This window comes from Motacilla alba, chromosome 3, assembly GCF_015832195.1.
Source record: "Motacilla alba alba isolate MOTALB_02 chromosome 3, Motacilla_alba_V1.0_pri, whole genome shotgun sequence".
NCBI lineage: Eukaryota > Metazoa > Chordata > Aves > Passeriformes > Motacillidae > Motacilla > Motacilla alba.
Genome location: NC_052018.1, coordinates 106,035,192 through 106,054,924, shown reverse-complemented (window position 1 = coordinate 106,054,924; position 19,733 = coordinate 106,035,192). Strand labels below are relative to the sequence as shown.

The window sequence follows — 19,733 nt, the reverse complement described above, 5'->3', positions numbered from 1 at the left end:
TGCGGAAAATTCTGCAAAAACCCACTTGAAATGTGTCTGTCAATGCAAACTAACTCAGGCAGCTACAGTAAATTTCAGTTTCTTGCATTATCATTACAGAGGAAAAACTCCCTTTTCTTTTTACTTGTCCACCAGTCCTTCCACCCAATGCCTTTAACATATTTCTATAATTAAGTTTCACATCATATCTCTGAAATATGTTATCACATTTGATAATACTTCATCTAAAAAAATCACAGATACTCCTTGTCATACCATCCAATTTCCAGGCTTCGGCAGGGCTGTACAATAACCTCACAATTATCTGTTGTGCCCTATTCCCTATCGGGTGCAAGGACTTGGGTTTCTGTTTCAGTTAACCCTTTAGTACACTCCAAACTGGCACTATCCAGGAATAAAGCACAATACTGTCCTGAGAAATGGAAGAAGATTGGGCATGAGCTTAGAGAAGTCAATAAGGAGCTGAAGTTCTACTGACAAGGGGTTTCTGTTTAGGATTTTTTTTATAGTGCCAGTGTAATAGGAATACAGCTTTTTTTTTTTTTTTTTGGCATGATATTGCAAGTCCTGTTTCCACCTTAAGATACTGAACTGTTGCATGCCAGTCCTTCAAAGCTGATAAGAAGAAATGAAGACTGTGGTTACAGCTACAATGCATTGTGTGTACCTGCAGCCGTTCTTAGCTCTGGATCAGGCAATTAAAGATATTTTTAACTTCCAGTCTTCAAAAGGTAATGGAGATTTCTTTACTTTCTTTTAGAAAGTATACTAAAATATTAAGCATATCTAAAAGGCTATTGTGAACAAACAAATAAGCAAACTAGATAGGAATAGGAATGGAGTTTCAGGATGTCATTATAGGGTGCTCACACAGGATTTTTGTGGCTCTTTCCACCAGAAGAAACTCACTAGACCACAGAAAAGAAAGAATTAGCAGTATTCTATAGTAATGTTATTTATTCTTTCATGTTCTGGGGGACCTCATTAGAAGGATGAGAGATGAGTTCCAGCAGTGCATGTGTGTTAATACTGGGCCCTACAAACGAGATTATAATAAGAAAATCCTGAATGATACATAAGGAATTAGAGCCAAGAGTCCCTATATGAAAGCAGGCATATACTCAGTGAAACTAGGAGCTTGGTAAGTCTTTATAGGAGAGGATCCTACAAGTCAAACTCACCAAGCCTCCTAAAAATTAGTGGTAATCCAAAAAGAGAAGCAAAATCCAGAAGTCCTGAATCTTATTCTCTGAACTATTTTAGGCTTATTTTCATTCTTTTAGAACTTTGTCCTTGAAATACCTTTTGGGAAAAGCTTTTCATTGAAATTGTGTTAATTACCAGAAAAGGTTTGGAGAAAAAAACAGATTTACTGCTTTTGGGTTATGAGACATTAGAAAAATGCACTTTGTCTCTGAAGTAGGTTGTCCTGAATCCCCTGGCCATCTGTGATGCTCAAAGTGTGAAAAGAAGTGCCTTTGGACTTTGGATGTCAAGACTGATGATTCTGCATTTTACAGTAGCTGTCTCTTTTAAGCTTTCCTGAAGAACCCAGGAATCCCAATAAATTTTTTTGTGTGGCACATGTACACTTCCATTGTTATTTAAACAGGGAGACTTTCCTTCAGGCTCAGTTTTCAGGGATACACATTTTTTACAGGCGTAAATGAAAAACGATGAGTCCTCCCCAAGAACCCGTGGAGCTTGAGAGTTGCTTGAAAGTAAACACTTGTGGAAGAGTTTTCTTTGAATAGTGGGGCCGTAATGTCTGATATATGTGAAGCATTTCAGAGAACTGCAAACGGCAAAAGACACGATAAAAGTGAGGAAAAAGCTGTGTCTACTACTACTGCTACTACACAACAACTTCTTATCTGTGTTTCCAGTAGGTGCCAAACTCTAAAGATAGGTGTACTACACAGCTGCTAGTTCTGGCCAGTGTGCTTTTGGTGTCTGTATTGACAGAGAATATAAATATTCCAGAGGATAGGAAGGTGTCCTGTGTGATGGGCAACCCAGCATATCAAACAGCTCTGCAGTACAACGGCTGCTGTTGCTGTGCTGTAACTTCTGTGCTCCACAAACCCACGGCATGGAAACCTTCAAAACAAATCCTAACTGAAAGCTATTTACACAGAGGCAAGATTATTGTAACTCATTTTGAGCTTTTTAGGTGACTTGTACTTTACTTAACAAGCGCCAATGATTGCCACCCCTAGTAACTTCCCAGGGAAAAACAGCAAATGTGTATTTTTGTCTTTTATGTAGATGATTATTTAGGAATATGTTTAAATCTGCACCAAATGTACTGTTAATGCTAAGTTAAAGCTACAAATATTTTAATTCTGTCAAAATGCATTTTAGGAGGACAATAGTTTTGAAGCTTGAGAGCATTTTGTACTGACACTTAACTTTAATTTCCAAGAGAAACTGCAAGTGCATAGCAGCCATAACAACAAACTGTGTGGCAGGCCTGCCAGGACTGAAGAGAGGATGAAGCAACACAGTCCAGTGTTTTTTAAGGATGGGATTGAAATTGGCTAGGAAAGGCTGTCCAGCCTGGGAGCTGCAGAAGGGAACACAGCAGGTATGGGACTGGGGCTGGCTGAAAAACTAGTGGAAGGTGGAAATTGTTTGGCATCAGAATCAAGAGGATGAAAGACAGAGATAGAAAAAAAAATAAAAACAAAAACCAAAAAACAGAAAGAAGAGAAAAATGCAACTGTCTGAGCAATACATTGAGTCAAAGAGGTGTGTAGGGAATGTGAAATAAGGAAATGGCCACCAGGCTGGGAGCTGGGGCGGGGAATAGGTGAGAACTTGCAGATCTGGAGTGCAAAGGTTGGTTGGAGGTTCAATGAGTTAAAGAAGAGAGATTGAGAACAGGAAGGGAGAGTTGGGTCTGAGAGGAGGTGAAAGAAAGTAGGAGTCAGGTGAAGGCTGTAGATAAATGAATATATCTTTTATACTCCTTCCATCACCAAAATGTCTGAGTAGCTTTTAGATAAAACTAATAACAACCCCAGTTTTCCCTGGGTGATAGGAGAGGCCCTTTATCTGTTGAGCTGGAACTAGACTAAGTCATTTGGATGTTTAGTTTGCGCTTTTGGGGGGATAGGAATGAAATATTTCTTCTTTGATCAGAGATCCTTTGGAGTTTGGTGACAAACTGTGAATGTCTTTTGTAGTGGGAAGCCTTTCTCAAATGATTCTGAAAGATTACCTGCAGTGTTGCTTGAAAACAACCATACTCTGATCATTCTCTGAACTCCTTTGTTTTTCTTTTTTGGTCCAGTTAACCTCAAAAAAGACAAACTTCATCTGCTCTGCTGTGTTTTGTTTAGCTTGTAATCTGTGCTGTTGCAAAGGGAAGCAGCTGCTGCAGTTTGTAGATGTTCCTGCAGTCTGTGATGTCGCTGGGGTTGATGTGGTAGCTCTTCCTCCAACTGGGCCAGTGCCTTACTGGCCTTGGAAGCTGACTAGGAGCTATTTGGAAAGGTCAATGTGTTAGTTTTGCTTATTTTGTGTTTTGTTTCATTTTGTTTTGTTTTTCTAGCAACATTTTCAAACAGTGTTTTTAGCTTGATATAATAGTTGCAATTAATGCATCTTGATAGGAAAAGTGCCTGCCTTCCTCTGCCCAGTCTCCCAGGCAAAATGAGAGCTTCCCAGCAGGAGAAAGGTGAAAGATTATTTTGAAAAATGTCTGCTACTTGGACAGCCCAAAGGAGTACAAGCAGTGGAAATCTGCCTCTTTTTTTGCTGAGTGAGGGCTGTCTACTTTCTGTGAAAGGTGCTGAAAACAACTTCTGATTTGAGTGTTCCTCTTTTCTATTCATTATCATTTGAGTCTTCTTTGGCTCCAAGCTGCACCAGCTGTTTTCCACCCTAATCTTCTTTCCCGTAGCAATCTGGCCACGTTTGCAGCAGCGGTGGTTCCGCTGGGTGAGGATGAAGTACTGCAGTTGTCCTTGGCGTGTTATTGCCGGCTAAACCAGTGGAATCTCATTAGGTTAGATTTCTTCATGGCCGCTTATGGATGCCTTAGGGTGGAAGATGCCTGTGGTCTGCAGAGATAAAGGCCTTCGGAAAGGAGGAGCAAAGGCTTATCGGTGCTGCCAGTGAAAGATGAGCGTCTGGAGTCTTTTTAGAGTTGGGCCAGCTCTTTCTGTGCTCTTCTGTAGGCACTCAAATAGCATTTGTGGTAAAGCTCAAAGGGCCGTACCTGTTCCTACAGCCCTGGAAAAGCACGGGTTTAATGGCATTAATCAACGAGGACGAAACGAAGGTGCAAAACCTGATAATACTGGAATAGTTTTTCCTTCTCCGGGCTTTCCCTGTATTCTGCCGCGGGCAGACAATACCCTGTAGTCCCGCCTGCGGTGTTCCTCACGCGTTCGAAACCAGCCAGAGCTGCCAGCGGCGGGGCGGGAGCAGCGCCGCGGCTCTCCGGGACACACGGCAGCTCGCTCGGCCGCCGAGCTCCCGGAGGAAAACAGGGGCTCGCCGTGGGAGGGGGCAGCGCCGGGGCCGGGACAGCCGCGCGCCCCGCCCCGCCTGGCGTCATGGAATTCCAGGGCGCTCCCGCCAATGGCGGCGGGGGCACGTCCGGTGCCACCCGCGGCTGCCGCGGCGCTGGGGGGGGACCGGGCCCCGGCGGTGACCTCGGGGCTCGGTCACGCCCGGCCGCCGGGCAGGGCCGCAGCCGGGGAGCGCGGAGGAGCAGCTCCGCCTGCGGGGAAGGGAAACCCGCGGGAAGCGCCGGACGGAGAGCGCTGGAAGCGCGGCCGCTTCCTCCCAGCGCCGGGAGCGGGCAGAGCTAGAGCTGGCAGGGACGAGCTATGGGTTATTAACCTCCGGGCAGCTTCCTGCGGCTGGGAACTGCTGCTGCCCTCCTTGAACTTTTCCGGCTGCTCGTCATGGGATGCTTGTGTTGTGTGGGGAATTGATGCCAATTTCGGTGCCCGGCGTTTAGAGTTTACTGAGCGTTTGCAAATGCTCTTATTGTCTAATACTGAACAGCTCAGAGTTCACTTCGGACTGTCCAGTAAGGTGCTTTCTCTCATAAAATTCTATCAATAGATAAATCAATCCACCGATACTTCTGTAAGTATAAATAAAATCCTTTGTGGTTTCTCTTTCCTCTGATAAACTCACCGTAGGGTCAGAGGTGTGTGTGTGGCATATCTGGTCATGTCTGTGTAGTGCAGCCCGTTGCTATTATCTGAGCACTAATGCAGGCTATATCTGTTTTAGCAGAGCGTTCTGCCCGCGATAACACTCTCTTTCTTGTCAGGTTTGATTAGCCCCAAGTGAATGCTCACATGGCTAAACCACTTCTGCTGCTGGAGGTAGTTTGGATGTCTCCACGCAGAGCTGCATTACATCATCATCCGTAATAAAGATTTTGCAAATCAAATACGGCCCTTTCTAATGCCTAAATGTCAGACAAGATGGTGGCACCAGTTGTGTGAGCAGAGGCTCTGACTCTGCAGCTGAGATTCACTTGCAACAATTGCTAGTGGCTGTTCACATGTGTTAGAGTGCAGGTTACTTTCCCCCAGGGCATTTTGATCCTGACATTAATAGAAAATAAAGAGCAAATTTTCTCACTGAACATCATGGCAGCTGATACAAGCGGTTGGGGTCTGCTGGCGATGACAGTGCTAAACTTACAGTTGCTTTTGCAATAGCTGTATCTCAAACCCCAAACCGTGGCACAGCACTGATGCAGGAAATGAGGCTCCTCTTCCTTCCCCAACAGTAGATTTTCCTTGTGAACCATCGTGCCTGCAGTGTGTTTCTGAGACAGAAGTATTCCAGCAGCCCCCTCCTGACACTCAGCTCTCATTTTACTGATCAAGTATGGCCTTCCCACAGCAGATCCTTGCGGAGTGGGCTCTGATGGGCCAGCTTACAGGGAGAAATTTTGTTTTGCTTCTGTGTAAAGAAAAAAGGCACAGAATCACAGAATCAATTAGGTTGGAAAAGACCTCTAAGGTCATCGAGTCTAGCCTTTGTCCGAATACCACTCCCCAACTAGACCATGGCACTAAGTTCCATGTCCAGTGTTTCCTTAAACACATCCAGGGGACAGTAACTCCACCGCCTCTCAGGGCATCCTGTTCCAATGTCCAGTCAGCCTCCCAGTGAAGAAATTCCTCCTAACATCCAAGCTAAACCTCCCCTGGTGCAATTGGAAGCCATTTCCTCTTGTCCTGTCACTGGCTACCTGGGAGAGGAGGCCAATCCCCACCTGGCTACAACCTCTCTCAGGGACTTGGAGAGAGCAATACAGTCACTCCTGAGCCTCCTTTTCTCCCGGATAAACACCCTCAGTTCGTCGGAAGACGAATGCTCCAGACTCTTCCCCAGCTCCGTTGCCTTTCTCTGGCCACGCTCCAGCACCTCCATGTCCTTCCTGTAGCGAGGGGTCCAGAACTGGACTCATCACTCCATATGTGGCCCGGGGGAAAAAATCACTCCCCTAAGTCCTGCTGGCCACAGGGTGATCCCCAAACCCAAAAAGCCCCCATCCCGAACCCAAGGGGACGGGGATGTGCCCGGCGGCCGGGCGGGGGTGTCGGCCGGGCCGGCGCGGCTCCGTGAGGGGGCACGCGGGGCCGGGGAATCCCCGGGCGCGCGCGGCGTGCCTTTTGTGTTTGTACACACGGGCCGGGGGGCGGGGCCGGGGGGGCGGGGCCGCGCCTTCCCTCCATTGTGCGCCATTGGCGGCCGCGCGGGGCCCGGGGGGGCGGGGCCGCGGCGCGCGGCGGGGGCGGGGCCCGGCGCGCGGGGCCGGCCCTCGCCCGTCAGCCATCTTTCAATTGTGCTCCGAGCCGCCGCCAGCGCCAGCCGCAGCAGCTCCGGCTCCTCCTGCGCCCGCCCGCCTGCCCGCCCTCCATCCCTCCCTCCCTCCCTCCCGCACGGCAGCCGCGCTCGCCCAGCGGACGGGGTAAGTCTGGCGCCGCGCCCGCCGCCCCCCGCGCCCCGACACCCGCCGCCGCGGCCCCCCGATGCTCCCCACAAACTTTTGAGGGGCTCGGGAGGCGGCGGCGCCTCGGGTTCCCCTCGGCCGCGCCGCCTTCCCGGCGCAGCCGGAGCGGCTCCCTCCGCCGGCACCCCCGGCGCCGCTTCGCGCGGTCGTTGCCCCCCTCTTCTCCCCTCGCCCCCGCTCCAGACCCCCACCAGCGGGCTCCCCAGCCCCTTAGCTGCCTCCTCAGCCCGACATCCCCCGGATCGGCGCTGGGAAGCGGTCGCAAAGGGGAGCCGCTCGCCGGCTCAGGGTAACTCTCCTGCCTTCCTTCCCCTGCTCCCCACAGTTGTTGCTCAGCTTCACCATCTTGTCTCTTTTCTCTGGTCACCGACCATATTTTTTTTCCTATTGCATAAAAAACAATAAAAAGGGAGAGAAATTCGCCGAAGGAACGACCCAAACGCAACGCAATTTTTCGGTTTTCGAGTGCAAACTTTTCCGCTGCCTCCCCCTGCATCTGCACCCGCACGGTTTGGAGTTCCTGGCGATATTTTTGGCGTTATTTTTTGCAATTTATTTTTTCCTCCTTTGCAAAAGGACTAGGGCTGCGTTTCGTGATTGTTTCCATTTTGTTCTGGCTCTGGGAGCTGAGTTTGCCTGTGAGAGGCGCTTGGGAGCGAGGCAGCTCTTGGGGGAAGCAGTTACACAGAAAGAGAAAGACGGCACCCGAAAAACAACCCCCCGAAAACAAACTTTGCTGCTTTCTCGCACTTTATCCTGCCCCTTTCCTTTTCGCACGATAAACGCCGGGCTGCCTGCGGTTGCCGCCGGCTCGGGGAGCGCGGGCGGGCGGCGGCGGGCGCCGGGCAGCCCGGGCAGGGCCGGCGGGGGCTGCCGCTCCTCCGGCCCCCGCTCCGCAGTTTCGGAGGAGGTTTTTCCGGCGGGTGGGAGCGGCGGGTCGGTGCCAGTCCCCCGATGTTTGCCGGGCTGTATTTGCAAACACTTGGCAGGTGACGGGCGGCCGGCGGGGGGGGAGGCGACAGCCGCCTCTCCGCGCCTGCTGCCGTGCGGCTCGCCCGGCTTCAGCCGCCGCCGCTTTGATATTGAATTCGTGGGCAAAAAAAGCTGTATTTTAATATTCCGCGATCGGCGGGCGTTTAATTTCTAATTTAATTTTTTCCTTTTTTGGCGTCGGGTGTTTTTTGGTTTTTTTTTTACTGGCCGTCGGAGGCGTTCGGCCGCCGCGGGCTCGGCGCTCGGGGCCGGCGGGGCAGGGACGCGCTGCGCGGGACGGGGGCCGCGCTGCCGCCCGCCCCGGGGGCAGGTGCCGCGGGGGGCGCACGCCGAGCGGGGCGACCACCTCCCCCCTGCCCCGTCTGCCCACGCTCCTCCTGGCAGGTGTAAGGCAGCGACGTCGGCAGGAGCATGGCCCGTACCAAGCAGACCGCCCGCAAGTCCACCGGTGGCAAGGCGCCCCGCAAGCAGCTCGCCACCAAAGCCGCCCGCAAGAGCGCGCCCTCCACTGGCGGGGTGAAGAAGCCGCACCGCTACAGGTAACGCAGCGCCGCGCAGAGGCGGCCGCGGGGCGCGACCGGACAACCTCCCCCCCCCCCCCCCAAAAAAAAAATCCCTCCTTCTCCCCCCCCACCCCGCGGGACCGATAGGGCGGGGGGCGCTTCTCCCCGCCTCCTCCGCGCTCCGCTCCCCGAGGCCGCCCGCCTGCCGGAAGAATAACGAAAAAAAAAAACCACAAAAAAACCAACAACCACCGAAAAGAAAACAAGCGCGGGTCTCCGCCAGCCGCAAAAATAACCAGAAATTCCCAGGGCGGCACCGAGCCCCGGCGTTTGTCATCAGCTCCTTTCCGGGTGTTGCGGTGGCTACAAAATCGACACCCCTCCCCCCGCGGCGGTTCTTTTAAATTTTTACAATTCTGTACTCGCGGTTATCTGGAGGCCGCAGCAGGGCTGCGCCGCCGCCGCCAAGTTTATTGTTACCGGCGCGTTCCGCGCTCCGCTCGCGGCGCTCGATCCGGCGGCGCTGGGCGGGCGCGGGGCCCTGCAGGGCGCGGAGCCGCCGCCAGAGGGAGCCGCGCACCCGCGGATGCGGCGGGGCTCCCGCAGCGCCCGTCCCGAATCCCGGCCCTGGGATGCTGGAGCGGAGCGGAGCGGAGCCGGCGGCAGAGCTGTCACGCAGCTCCCGAGGCCTGGCTTGCTGCAGGCCTGGCTCGGTGCAGAGCGGCCGCGGTCGTGCTGCAGCTTGGGGGATGGTTTTGGGCTAGGTGTAGGTATTCCTTGGGGGAAATGTGGATGGGGAAGAAGCGGGTTTTGGATAGGGAGCTTAATCTAAAAGTCCAAAAGGGGATTTATTAATGTATCGAGGAGTCTGAAGAGGATGGAGCCAGGCTCTTCTCAGTGGTGCCAAGCCACAGGACAAGAGGCAATGGGCAGAAATGCACAGGACATTCCACCTGAACATGAGGAAGAACTTTAGTGTGAAGGTGACTGAGCATTGCAACAGATTGCCTGCCCAAAGTGGTTGTGGAATCATCTTCCTTGGAGATATCCAAAAGCCATATGGACACAATCCTGAGAAACAATCTCTGGGATGACCCTGTTTGAGCAGGGAGGTTGGGTCAGGTGACCCACTGTGGTCCCTTCTAACCTAACCTATTCTGTGATTCCTGCTCTAGGTGTGAGGCAGAATTCATCGATTGGGAGAAAAGTAATAAAGCTGGAGCAGGATAGGACAAAGCTTCCACAGGAATAAATGTGGTATTAGTTTCCCAGATGGACATCATGTTTGCAAACATATGTTGCTATTCCAAATTTGTCATTCTGACACCAAAACTGACATGGGGAAATTCACTGGATACTTTTGGCTGTCAATATAACAGAGAATATACATCTTGTTGGTTCTGTGAATGTTGACAGTAGAGAAGAAGAACCAATTTTCCCTTAAAATCAGGGCTCCTGTCAGGCCCCTTGGGGGTACCTTTGGTACAGCTGAACTCAGGGCAGCTCTGTGGTTTGCCACATCTGCACTGAGCTGTGTTGCTGTCACTTGGACAGCACGTGTTGGCCAACTGTTCCCTTGGTGAGGTCAGGCCTTGGGAGTCTGCCTGGCCTGAGGGATCCCTGCTGAAGCCAGTGGAAGTTGGCAGAGTTTGGTGGTGAGAAGACAGTGACCCTTTGCCAGCAGAACTGATTTTGTATTGTAAATGCTGGGACTCTCCTGGGGAAAACAGAAGTGTGTGGTGCTTGGTTTAGTCTGGAGGACGGCCCTGTATTTTTGAGGCGATGCAGAATATGTTTTCAATACTAATTACCTTTGTTTTCATTGCATTTAATTTTAACAGGCCGGGCACTGTGGCTCTGCGTGAAATCAGGCGCTATCAAAAGTCCACCGAACTTTTGATCCGCAAACTCCCCTTCCAGCGTCTGGTGCGTGAAATTGCTCAGGACTTCAAGACAGATCTGCGCTTCCAGAGCGCTGCCATCGGTGCTTTGCAGGTGAGCCCCGGGATGCGGGCCGGGGGCAGCGCCGGGAGTGCCCCGCCCGGGATTCCCTGGATCCCGGAGCCCCGCCCCGCTCCCCCATTGGCCAGGCTGTTTCCAGGCTTCTTTTGGGCTCTCTCTGATTGGTGGCGCTGCCGCGGTGGGCGTGGCCAACCCGCTGGGGAGGGATGCGCACCTCGGCCTTGCCTTGCCTTGCCCACGGGGGACCCGGGAATGCCTGTGGGTACCACAGGATAAGACAACGCAGCAGCTCCTTACAGAGCCTAAAAGTTTGGTTTTGTGGGTGGTGCTGTGGTTTTGGGGTTTTTTTTTTAAATAGCCCCTCGATTTGTTAGAATAGTGATTAAGAAATCACGTTTCCTCCGCCTTTGGGCTCTGCAGTTGGAAAAGGAGCATTGTGTAAAGCAGATTCAGGAGTTTCCTAATGGGGAGGTGTTGGTGTCCTTAAATGGCCTCTAAGGAAAAACAGCCCAATAAGCCACATCTAAACACAGTTAGGGAAATAGCTGCTTTCCTAGGATGTAGTTGATGCTAAGCACTTTTAAAAAATATATTAGTTATGTAACTTATTTAGATTATACAAAGAGACAAATATTAATTGCTCTTTCTGGCCTAAATTCCTGAATCCAAGTGAGGACCCCCCACAAGACTGAGTTCTTATCATGGGGACATCTCCCTCTCACGATAAAAGACACTCCTGATTAAAGATATGTTCTGGAACAATCGTTCAACAGCTATCTGTAGTTAGTCTGTCTGACACGCAGACAAAAAAGTCTCTTTCTAGTTAATGACTTCCACTTGATAAGGGGCCAAGACATTTGCCATGAGAGCCCATAAACTTGAGCATATGCTTGGCTTCGAAAGGCGCCTGTGTCTGTTTGCAGAGTTGCTGCTTTTCCTTTTAGTTATTCTGTGTGGTAGCTCTTAAATCCTGATGTTTATCTGTCTGTCTCTTTATCTAGATCTGCCTATTAAAATTTAGTGGGTGATAACACTTTTAGAAAGCTCCTGGTTTGAATGTTCCTGGTTTTGCATTAAGGAATTGTCGGTATAGAACCTGATCACATACAATTCCTAGTGGGTTCTGCTTGCATATTTGAAAAAACAAACTCAAACAAGTTTTGGTTTTGTTTTGTTTTTTTTTTTTTTAATTAACCCCTTGGGTACCATGTTGTTGGTGCCAGCATGGATATTTGGTGAAGTGTCTTAACTTTTCACATAGTGGTTTGACAAAATTTCATTAGGGATTCTCATATCCTCCTGCAAATTGAATGACTTAGTAATACTACAGTCCTCATCTGCTGTAATAAATACTGGATTTTTTTCATATTAGATAATCTTAAGTTTTTAAACAGGATCTTTGAACCTAATAAGTTGATTCCTGGAGTTCCTGGCAATGAAGTGGTTCACACAAGTTGTTCTCTTGTGTGTATTGTAGAAAGGGTGACCTCGCCCTCCTTTCTACAGTTGAGCCCCATCATTCCCACCTTCTCAGCCCAGGTGTGGCTGTGTCCAATCCTGGCACACTAAGATGCTTCCCAGGAGATTAATATGTGTTAGAATTCCATGTGTTCCAAAAGTGGTTGAACAATTACCATTGCTGTGCTGGGCTTAGCAGCAGCTAACTTCACGCGAGTCAGGAAAATATTTAGGTCCAGCTGAGCATCTGTCTAGCTCAGAGTCCTGTCTGCTGCTGTTCAGTAACAGGGAAAACCGCTGTGGTCAGCTTTGTTCTTGTGCTGCCCCGGTTCTCTCAGGTGTGAGCTGAGAACTGTCTGTGATGGTGGGGGGCCAGTGCTGTGTCCCCAGATAGGCAGGGAGAAAGTACAGGAACAGGACAAGTGTCTGATGGTAACTCCCTGACCGATGTCCTGGTTTTGATGGTTCAAGGAGCTCCTGAACTAAAGGAGTTCTCTTCTTTCTAGTAGTTCTCAGTGCATTTTTTTTTCTGCTAATTTTTGACTTAAGCCACCTCTTCAGTGTCTGTGGAAGGAGCTGTATGCCTGAACTGTGTGTTGACATGTTCTTCTTTTCCCTGGCACCTGCCAGTTTCACCAGATGCTCAGGCACTCTTACTCTGGGAGAGGCAACAAACAAGTGTAACCCAGCCTTTGAAAAGAGAATTTATAAACAAACTAACCTGCTAATAATGTAACCCCTTCCTGTCTCCTGAGAGTCCCATGGGAGTATTAGTTCTGCTGTGCTCTGGAGGATGCCCTTACCAAATAGCAGCAGTACACTACTTTAGACATAGACTATTATAAGAAAGTGGAGGTTTTTCATTTCTGGAAATCTAAAACTTTTGATATTTATGAGTAATAAGGATCAAAACCTCATCTTAATGCCACATTACACTGTACTTTTAATTCTGAACTATGAGTATTTCTTTTTCCTGGTGCTCAGAGATTGAAAATGTTCTTACCTCTTTTCTTCCACATTAGGAGGCAAGTGAAGCCTACTTGGTTGGGCTGTTTGAAGACACCAACCTGTGTGCTATCCATGCCAAACGTGTCACAATCATGCCAAAAGATATCCAGCTAGCACGCCGCATACGTGGGGAGCGTGCCTAAAGCCTCACCACGATGGGTTTGTCATTCTCCAAGCAAAATCTTCTTCCTGTTATTGGTAGTAATGAACGTTAGATATTTTTTCCATGGGGTTAAAAGGTACCTTAAGTATATGGTTGCAAGTGGAAAAATAGGGGACAGAATTGGGTATTGGCAAGTTTTCTTTCCATTTTCATTTGTGTGTGGATTTTTAATATAAACAAGGGGACATAAAAACAAACAATGTGGTCAAAAAATAAACATGAATTGTTGAAACTTGTTCACCAAAACAACTTTATAAAAAAAGATATAAATAAACCTGTCAAATTTTTCTGGACAATGCCAGCATTTGGATTTTTTTAAACAAGTAAATTTCTTATCAATGGCAACTAAATGGTGTTTGTAGCATTTTTATCATACAGTAGATTCCATCCATTCACTATACTTTTCTAACTGAGTTGTCCTACATGCAAGTACATGTTTTTAATGTTGTCTGTCTTCTGTGCTGTTCCTGTAAGTTTGCTATTAAAATACATTAAATGATGCCTGGTTTTAGTCTTGATTTTTAAATATTACACATGGGTTATATTGATTCAGAAGTGATCAGCCTTTCCTCCCCTTTTGCCCTTCAATGCTTGGCCTAATTCCTTGGGACAGATCTAGGAAATACTTGGGGTACTGCATTGGCCGAAGTAGTGTTTATGTGAGGTTCTTTCAAGAATGTAAAATTGGTCTGCTCCACCTAAAAGCGAGTTTAGTGAGTACAGTGCCAGCTAGAGTCTGGAGCTGAACTGAGCTACAGTGCTGAGAAGCAGCAATTTGTCATTTAGATTCCTTTCTTACTTGATTTTGTGCTGAATTTGGAAGCATTTCTCATTTTCATGGTTTTTTAGTATGGTATAAGCGGTGGAATGTAGCAGTTTGGGTTTTTCTGTTTGGGGGTTTTATTTTTCTTGGGGTTTTTTTTTGTTTTGTTTGGTTTTTTTTACCCTTTTTCACTCTGTTAGTTTCTTGGTTTGTAGGTGTTCCCTTTTTGGTTGACTACCTTTCTGTTTCCATCACACCCTCTAGCATTTTTGAGCTCTTAGTCCACACGTGATTAGTTTCAGCTTGTACACTCCAATCTAAAAGACACTTTTGTACCAGTTTTGTTACAAATCTTCACAGAAGCTGTACTTGGACAGGATCACACATTTAAAACCCTGCTGGGTTTTTACATTCTCCCGCAATTGCTGATGAAAGTTCGCATGAAGAAATTTACTGCTGAAATTCTGTCCCGTGAAAACCTGGTTTTAATTTTTCCCCTTGAAATTTGTTTTAAGGGTTCTGGCAGACCAGTCTGGAAACGAGTTATGTGCTGTAGTTCTTGATAGCTCTTGCAGATAATGAAATGAGCTCCACAGAAAAAAAAAACCGTAGGCGGTGAACAGATTTCACCTCCATGCTAAGGCTCCTGCAGAGCTTATTTGCTGCTAACTTCTTTCAAGAGGTTTTTGAGTGAGCTCTAAACACGAGTGAATTTGTCTGAAGATTTCCAAAGAGGATTAATAGAGATATATTATCTGCTTTGGTATCTTGAACAGAGAGCCAAAAATTACAGAATAAATCACATTATTCATAACTTGCTCAGCTTTGGTAATGAATGCTGTCTGCCAGGGTTGTGCAAAGTAAAGTCTATTTAAATGGAGTAGCTTGTCACCAGCAAGACTAATGCTAGACAAAATGTGATCACATCCTTTTGATGCCAAGCAGTTCATAGCTATCAACTAAAAAAATTAAGGAAGACTTGTCTTGGAGCACCCAGAACAACAGAAATATAAAAGGTGAGCAACTGAGATTGAACTGATTTAAGATGGCACTTCTGTCTACTTGAAACCAGCCTGTTAAACTTGCTATCAATGCATTTCAATATAATTAACTACTTGTTTTGTCCTGTGCTTCAGAATTCTGTTTCACCTATCAGTCAGCAGTGCTGCAAGCACCTACACAAACAGGTAATTAGGCTGGGAGGTTTTTTAATTAAATAATCTGGAGCTGAAGTATAGATAAGGAACTTGGTTTTTTTTTTTCTTTTTTTAGGAACATTAGGAAACCAAATCTCAAAATTGTGGTAGTTAAATAAAATAACTGAGCTCTTTGGGGTGAGGAATACCCCAGTATAACTGGCAGTGCAGTTAAATTGTTCAAGGCAGAGGAAATCCTAACAGAAGATGAAGGGATCAGGAATCTGAGCAGGTAACATTTTAGTGTGCAGTGCTTTGCCTCCAGCTTAGGGATAAACTTCACCTATTTGAAAGTTGTAGTCCTAGAGATGCAGGTGAATCCTTTTAGTGATTAGCTGTCTGTGCCTGAAGCAATGCCAAGGAACTTCAGTTTCCAAAATAGTTTAAGTCTTTTCCTCTCCCTCCCATACCAATTTTGCTTTTTCCTGGGCAATGCAGCTACAGCTGAGATTTTGAATACCAGAAACAGCTTCTGGTCCTCTGGATGTGCTTCTGTGGAGCAGTTTAACTGTTCTGAGTGGAGGGATGGATGTGAAGTGGCTCCTTGTTAGTATCATTCATATTCAGAAGCTGAATATCTCTTTAAGATGTTTGATGCATGTCCAGTGCCCAATTTCTGAATTATTTTGCTGAAGTCCTTTATAATGTGTATGTGATAAGTTGGTTTTTAGGTCTCTGTTTTATATTTGTATTTTAGCAGCTGTATTTACTTGCTGCTTCCTCCAGAGTAAATACAAAACCTTATTTTAAGTTGTTGTATCAGCGACACAAAAAGCCAACTTGCTTACCAGAGCCAAAAATGGATGTAGTGGGAAATAATTTCAGGCACAAGATCAGTCCCTCTTATGTGGCTTTATCAAATTCAATGAGCAGTTCTTGAGAGCTTGGCTAAGAGGGAACTTAAACCCAGCATTCCAGATTTTATTTAGGAAAGTAACTTGCTGACTATAAAGTAACTAATATTGGTGTACCTATGTTTTAGTGTTGCATCTCTGGGCCGTGTTCCTCCAGCCCTTTGTCCCACCTGGCAGTAGCTATGAGGTGATCCTAATCCAGGCACCAGATTCCCCTTTTTTAAGTGACTGAAAGCAGTGTGTCTCACATCCATACTCCCTGTGCCACCATTTTTGGTCTCTTCATATCCACTTGCTCTGAGGATCTGGAGCTTAACTTTAAGATTCCAGGTTTAATAAAACACAGGCAATGTTCTGGTCAAATATTTTGTTCACTGTGATTTTATTTCTTGCTCTGGCAAAATAACCACATGACTTTTCTTGGCCTTCATAGGAGTAAGAACTTAATAACACTTTTCATATAACTTGGTTTCAAAGGCTGGAATTAAGAGGAAGAATTCAAGTGTCAGGACAGTTGTTGGGTTCTTTTTTCCCCCTGGTCCAGATCAGGAGGATATTGAGGAACTGTTTGCTCAGCTTTTACTTTGTATAATGACTCATCCTCAGTGATGAGATGTTTTTGCACTAAGTGGATGTTGCAGACCTGCTTGTGGCAGGTTGGCCTCTAAGTATTTTGTTGAACAGAAAGCCACTGTTTATGTATTCCTTTTTTTTTTTTTTAATCTGTGAGGAGGCTTAGATCTTTTGACTTTGGTCAAAAGATAGCTGAGTGTGTAAAAAGCTTTACATCTGTAAATAGTAGTGTTAAAAAGGGATTGTTAGGACTGCATGGGCTTATAGGATCTTGATGTAAGCTACCTTTTTGATTGCCTTCCTGGGAATATTACCTGTTACATGATCAAAACTAAATAAATATACAAGAAATGACTTATTTTAAACAAAGAGACTTCCCTAATTCTCAGAAATGGCTGCAAAATGCTGAGGCTCAGGAATGCTCTCAGCTGCAGCACACTTAGGCTGAAGCTTTCTGCTTTCTCCTTGGTGGTGATCCTTACTGTCCCTCCGCAGCAGAAACACCAAAGATCCAGACACTGGGGTAAAATCCCACAGGAAGCGAGGTTGGGGTCAAAGACGGGGTGTGTGTTCTCCAAGTCAACATCATAGTTGCTCTTCAGTGGGAAATAAGCCTGGATTTTCTGTCCATCTCTCTTGAGAACACATTTGTAGGCTTATATGTGGTTTGAGACGTGCGCTCACATCCTCTGCTGTTTCGTCCCCTGCCAGCAGCATCCCCCTCATCTCCTTCTGCAGGCAGGCTATTACACACAGCAGGGGCTCTAGCAGCAGGGGTGCTTTATGTTACTGAAAGCTCCTGTGATGTCAGAAAGATTTAAGTTAAAAAAAAAAAAAATCCCTACAGCTCTGGAAGCCGCTGTGTGTCTCCCGATGGTGTCAGGGCTGAGGGTTCTCACCCTGCTCCCTTGAGAGGAGCTGCCCTCACCTCCTCTTTGTGATCATGTATGTGCTGTTCCATGGAGGCATCCCAAGCGAAACCAGCTGGAAAATGTCTGTGGGAAATGCCTCTACGCCCCAGAGTGAGGGAGAGCTAATCCCACATTCCTCTGTGGTAAATGCTGACCCTTGGGTTTGCCCCTACCACTCCTTGCTCCTGAGCAGTTGCTCTCCGCTCCTGCCAACCTAGATTTGCAAGAAATGGTGTGATTTCAGCTACGTTAGGTTTTGTTTTTAGTTGGTGAGGGGTAAATTCTCCCTTCTGCCTTCATATTTGCTCCTGCTTTGAGGAGAGGCTGAGACAACACCTCAGGTGAGGGACATTCTTTTCTTTAATGCGGGCTGGAGGAGCAGGAGGCCTGAAGGAGCAGAATTCCCATCCTGCCCAGCTTCCCACCTGAAGGAGCAGAATTCCCATCCTGCCCAGCTTCCCAGCTGGCCTGAAGGAGCAGAATTCCCATCCTGCCCAGCTTCCCAGCTGGCCTGAAGGAGCAGAATTCCCATCCTGCCCAGCTTCCCAGGAGGCCTGAAGGAGCAGAATTCCCATCCTGCCCAGGCCTTCCCGGGAGGCCTGAAGGAGCAGAATTCCCATCCTGCCCAGCTTCCCGGGAGGCCTGAAAGAGCAGAATTCCCATCCTGCCCAGGCTTCCTGGGAGGCCTGAAGGAGCAGAATTCCCATCCTGCCCAGCTTCCCACCTGAAAGAGCAGAATTCCCATCCTGCCCAGCTTCCCGGGAGGCCTGAAGGAGCAGAATTCCCATCCTGCCCAGCTTCCCGCGAGGCCTGAAGGAGCAGAATTCCCATCCTGCCCAGCCTCCCTCTCCCGCCGCATCATTGCCTGGCAGCTGAGGCCGTGTCAGGCAGCCTGAGGCTGAGCGGGCTGCCAGGTGAACACATGGCCGCGGATGCCGGCCGTGAGGAGCCGGCCATGGCAGGATGGGCGGCCCAGCTGGAAGCGGCCCCAGGACCGGCTACTGCTGAGGGGCTGCGTGTCCCCACGTCTGGAGCCCGGAGCTGCTTCCAAGAGCCTCAGAGCCGGCTCGTTCGGGGCACGGGAGGGCTGCCAGGCTCAGGCGTGCAGATCCAGGCACCTCGGGCTTTGGCTCGGCCGGGGAGCAGGGGACGGAGCTGGCAGGAGCGGCACGAGGTCCGTGCCTCTCTGCCGTGCTTTGCCCTGGTTCCTGTGGATGGATGATGGATTTCCTTTGTGCCTCCTGCCATCTGAGCCTCTCTGGACCCAGGGTGGGGGCCGGGGAAGATGCTCAGAGGAGGGGAGACTTCTCCAGCAGGTCCTGGAGGTGTGGGCAGCATTTGGAGCAAGGGGGGCAGGCTGAGGGCAGATGGGAGCAACAGGAGCAGCCCCAGGTGCTGGTTTGAGGCATCCTGCTGCGCATGGATGCACTGTCTTCCTGGCATGGTTGAGGTCTGTTGTTCCAGGAGGGTTTTGCCACGTTCCCGAGCTGTGGTTTGCAGGGCTGGCTCTCGGAGGAGCCGCTGGAGTGACACAAGGGAGCTGTGACTTGCTCCTGACTGGACTGGAGCTGAGCTGGGTGGGGAGCTCAGGTGTTTCCTGAGACAGCGCAGCACCAGCGAGGGAAAGCGTCACACAATGTGGGGACGTGCAGCAGCTGTGGGCTCCCTCCAGCCCCCTCTGCGGGTCTGTGTGTGCCAAAAATGAGCAGAAGCATTTTCTTGGCATTGTTGAGGAAGAGAGTGGATCGGGGTTAGGGGCTTTTGTGGTTGTGCCATCCCCACTCCCAAGAGAAAGAAATCCTTTCTTCCTCCCCTTCCCTGGGGCATGAAATACTTTAAAATTATGGTATTTGTCCTTGTTTTGAAGGGTGGAATCGGCTCTTTGATAAAACCTCCAGCTCTGCTGTGCAGCTCACACATAGTGGAGTTGAGAGATGTTTTCTGCCTGGTGTCGTCTTGAAGCCTCGCAGACACTGAATCCCTCTAGAGGAGGGCACATCTGTTCAGGAATCTGATCTCATTTCTGCCTTATAGGTTCTCCAGCTAAATGGACCATTTGCTTTCATGAAAGTAATTGCTTTGAATGCTGTGGAAAAAAAGAAGCCAAAGCCACAGACAGCATCTAACCTCACTGGTGTTTATTCAATAAATTAATAAACACCAATAGGGTAGCATTCAAGTTCACAACAGCACACAGGCCATTTTTAAGCCATCCTGGATACTGCTAGAAGAGCACACAGTGCAGCAGCCACTCTCTGTAATGTGCAAACCCTGGCTGTGAGTGCAGACAGGGGTTGCAGTGCACCGAGGAGCATCATGGAGCTGGGGCACAACAGCTCCCTAGAAACACAT

The 19,733-nt window shown here is 48.5% G+C and overlaps 1 protein-coding gene across 1 annotated transcript; it reads left to right on the top strand.

Annotated features, from left to right (window-relative positions):
* The first annotated feature begins 6,811 nt into the window (after positions 1–6,811).
* On the top strand, positions 6,812–13,584 carry LOC119699431 (histone H3.3A). Its single transcript, XM_038132922.1, has 4 exons — positions 6,812–6,955; positions 8,375–8,529; positions 10,335–10,488; positions 12,936–13,584. The coding sequence occupies exons 2-4, from the start codon at positions 8,402–8,404 to the stop codon at positions 13,062–13,064; spliced, it is 411 nt and encodes a 136-aa protein (XP_037988850.1). The 5' UTR covers positions 6,812–6,955; positions 8,375–8,401; the 3' UTR covers positions 13,065–13,584.
* The last annotated feature ends 6,149 nt before the right edge of the window (positions 13,585–19,733 follow it).

Bases quoted from the DNA above. Each gene is read 5' to 3' on its own strand.
- LOC119699431 (XM_038132922.1), top strand. From the start codon at position 8,402: ATGGCCCGTACCAAGCAGACCGCCCGCAAGTCCACCGGTGGCAAGGCG. The intron at 8,530-10,334 runs GTAACGCAGCGC...TAATTTTAACAG, and splicing joins AAGAAGCCGCACCGCTACAG to GCCGGGCACTGTGGCTCTGC. The intron at 10,489-12,935 runs GTGAGCCCCGGG...CTTCCACATTAG, and splicing joins CTGCCATCGGTGCTTTGCAG to GAGGCAAGTGAAGCCTACTT.